This window comes from Mus caroli, chromosome 15 (genome assembly GCF_900094665.2).
Source record: "Mus caroli chromosome 15, CAROLI_EIJ_v1.1, whole genome shotgun sequence".
Classification (NCBI taxonomy): Eukaryota; Metazoa; Chordata; class Mammalia; order Rodentia; family Muridae; genus Mus; species Mus caroli.
In genome coordinates, this window is record NC_034584.1 from 74,268,502 (window position 1) to 74,270,058 (window position 1,557).

General features: G+C 50.5%; 1 protein-coding gene across 2 annotated transcripts in view; it reads left to right on the forward strand.

Moving 5' to 3' along the window:
- The window catches only part of Mief1 (mitochondrial elongation factor 1), a 13,889-nt gene that overhangs the window by 9,619 nt on the left and 2,713 nt on the right, over nt 1–1,557 (forward strand). The window contains exons 3-5 of one of the 2 annotated variants that reach the window (XM_029469897.1): nt 2–179; nt 369–631; nt 1,439–1,521. In XM_029469897.1, coding sequence (XP_029325757.1) covers nt 2–179; nt 369–631; nt 1,439–1,521 — 524 coding nt within the window. Of the gene's footprint in view, nt 180–368; nt 632–1,438; nt 1,522–1,557 lie in introns of both variants that reach the window. The other variant, XM_029469896.1, reaches the window with a different exon arrangement.

The window sequence follows — 1,557 nt, forward strand, 5'->3', positions numbered from 1 at the left end:
GATGTATGACCGGGCAATCAGTGCCCCTACCAGCCCCACCCGCCTAAGCCATTCAGGGAAGAGGAGCTGGGAGGAGCCAAACTGGATGGGCTCTCCTCGCCTATTGAACAAGGACATGAAGGCAGGCCTGAGCCGGTCTCTGCAGACCCTTCCCACAGACTCTTCTGCCTTTGACACAGGTGAGAAACTCCTTGAGCCCTCTGGGGCTGCTTCTGCCCTTGGAGCTGCTGTGGTGCAGAGACTTCTCAGCAGGGAATGTCAGGCAGTTTGCCCTTCATGCCAGGTCCTTTTCCTTCCTGGGACTGGGACTTTTGTGGCCTAAGCAAGCTTGGGCAGAGCTCACATGCCTCTCTCTCTTGCCTTGGCAGATACATTCTGCCCACCCCGGCCCAAACCATTGGCCAGGAGGGGCCAGGTAGACTTGAAGAAGTCACGACTCCGCATGTCCCTGCAGGAGAAACTTCTTTCTTACTACCGGAACCGGGCAGCCATCCCTGCTGGAGAGCAGGCTCGGGCCAAGCAAGCTGCGGTGGACATATGTGCTGAGCTCCGGAGCTTCCTGCGGGCCAAGCTGCCTGATATGCCACTTCGGGACATGTACTTGAGTGGCAGCCTCTATGATGATCTGCAGGTAACACAGTTCGTATGAAGGGTGGGCTGGGGCTGGACAGATGCTCCGCAGTGGTGGGGATTATCAAGAAAGTCATTGTTCCTGGGCCTCAACCAGAAAGCCTGATGCTTACAAATCCTGCCCCACAGTAGTGTTTGCTTCTCTGCTTCATCCTTTCTCGTTTGTACGTCACACTTATACTTTTTAAGATGCTTTAGGGGCTAGGAGTGTAGCTCAGTTTACCAACTTTTATTAGGTCCTGGGTTCAGTTCCCAGTGTTGCATAAAATAGGCCACAGATCTATGACCTAGACCTATCACGTCAACACTCAGGAGATAAAGGGTTCAAAGGTTAAGGTCACCCTCAGCCATGTAGTTCGAGGCCAGCACCTGGATTATATGACATCCTACCTCAAAAATAAAAAATCAAAACCCTGAACCCAGGGTAGCTCTAAGAAACCTGCCTTCTACTGTATTCTTGTCCTGCTTTCTGTGTGTGCTAATTGAACCATTGGTTTCCATTGCTGTTGGCAAATACAAAATGATAGGGACTCATGTTGTAGGTAGTATATGTCTTAAGCATGGTAAAGCCCTTTAAAACCTTCTAATTCTGGGGCCAGTGAGATGACTCGGCAGGTAAAGGTGCTTGCCACGAAATCTGATGACCCGAGTTCAATTCCTGGGTCCCACATGGATGAAGGAGAGAATTGACTCTTGTAAGTTACCTCTGACCTCCACATGTCATGACACATCAAACACACACACACACACTGTAATAAAGAATTAAGAAACAAAACGAAACCAACTCTTTCTAATTGTGCTCTGGCAGGTGGTGACGGCTGACCATATCCAGCTCATTGTCCCCCTTGTGCTGGAGCAGAACCTGTGGTCATGCATACCTGGGGAGGACACCATCATGAATGTCCCTGGTTTCTTCCTGGTTCGTCG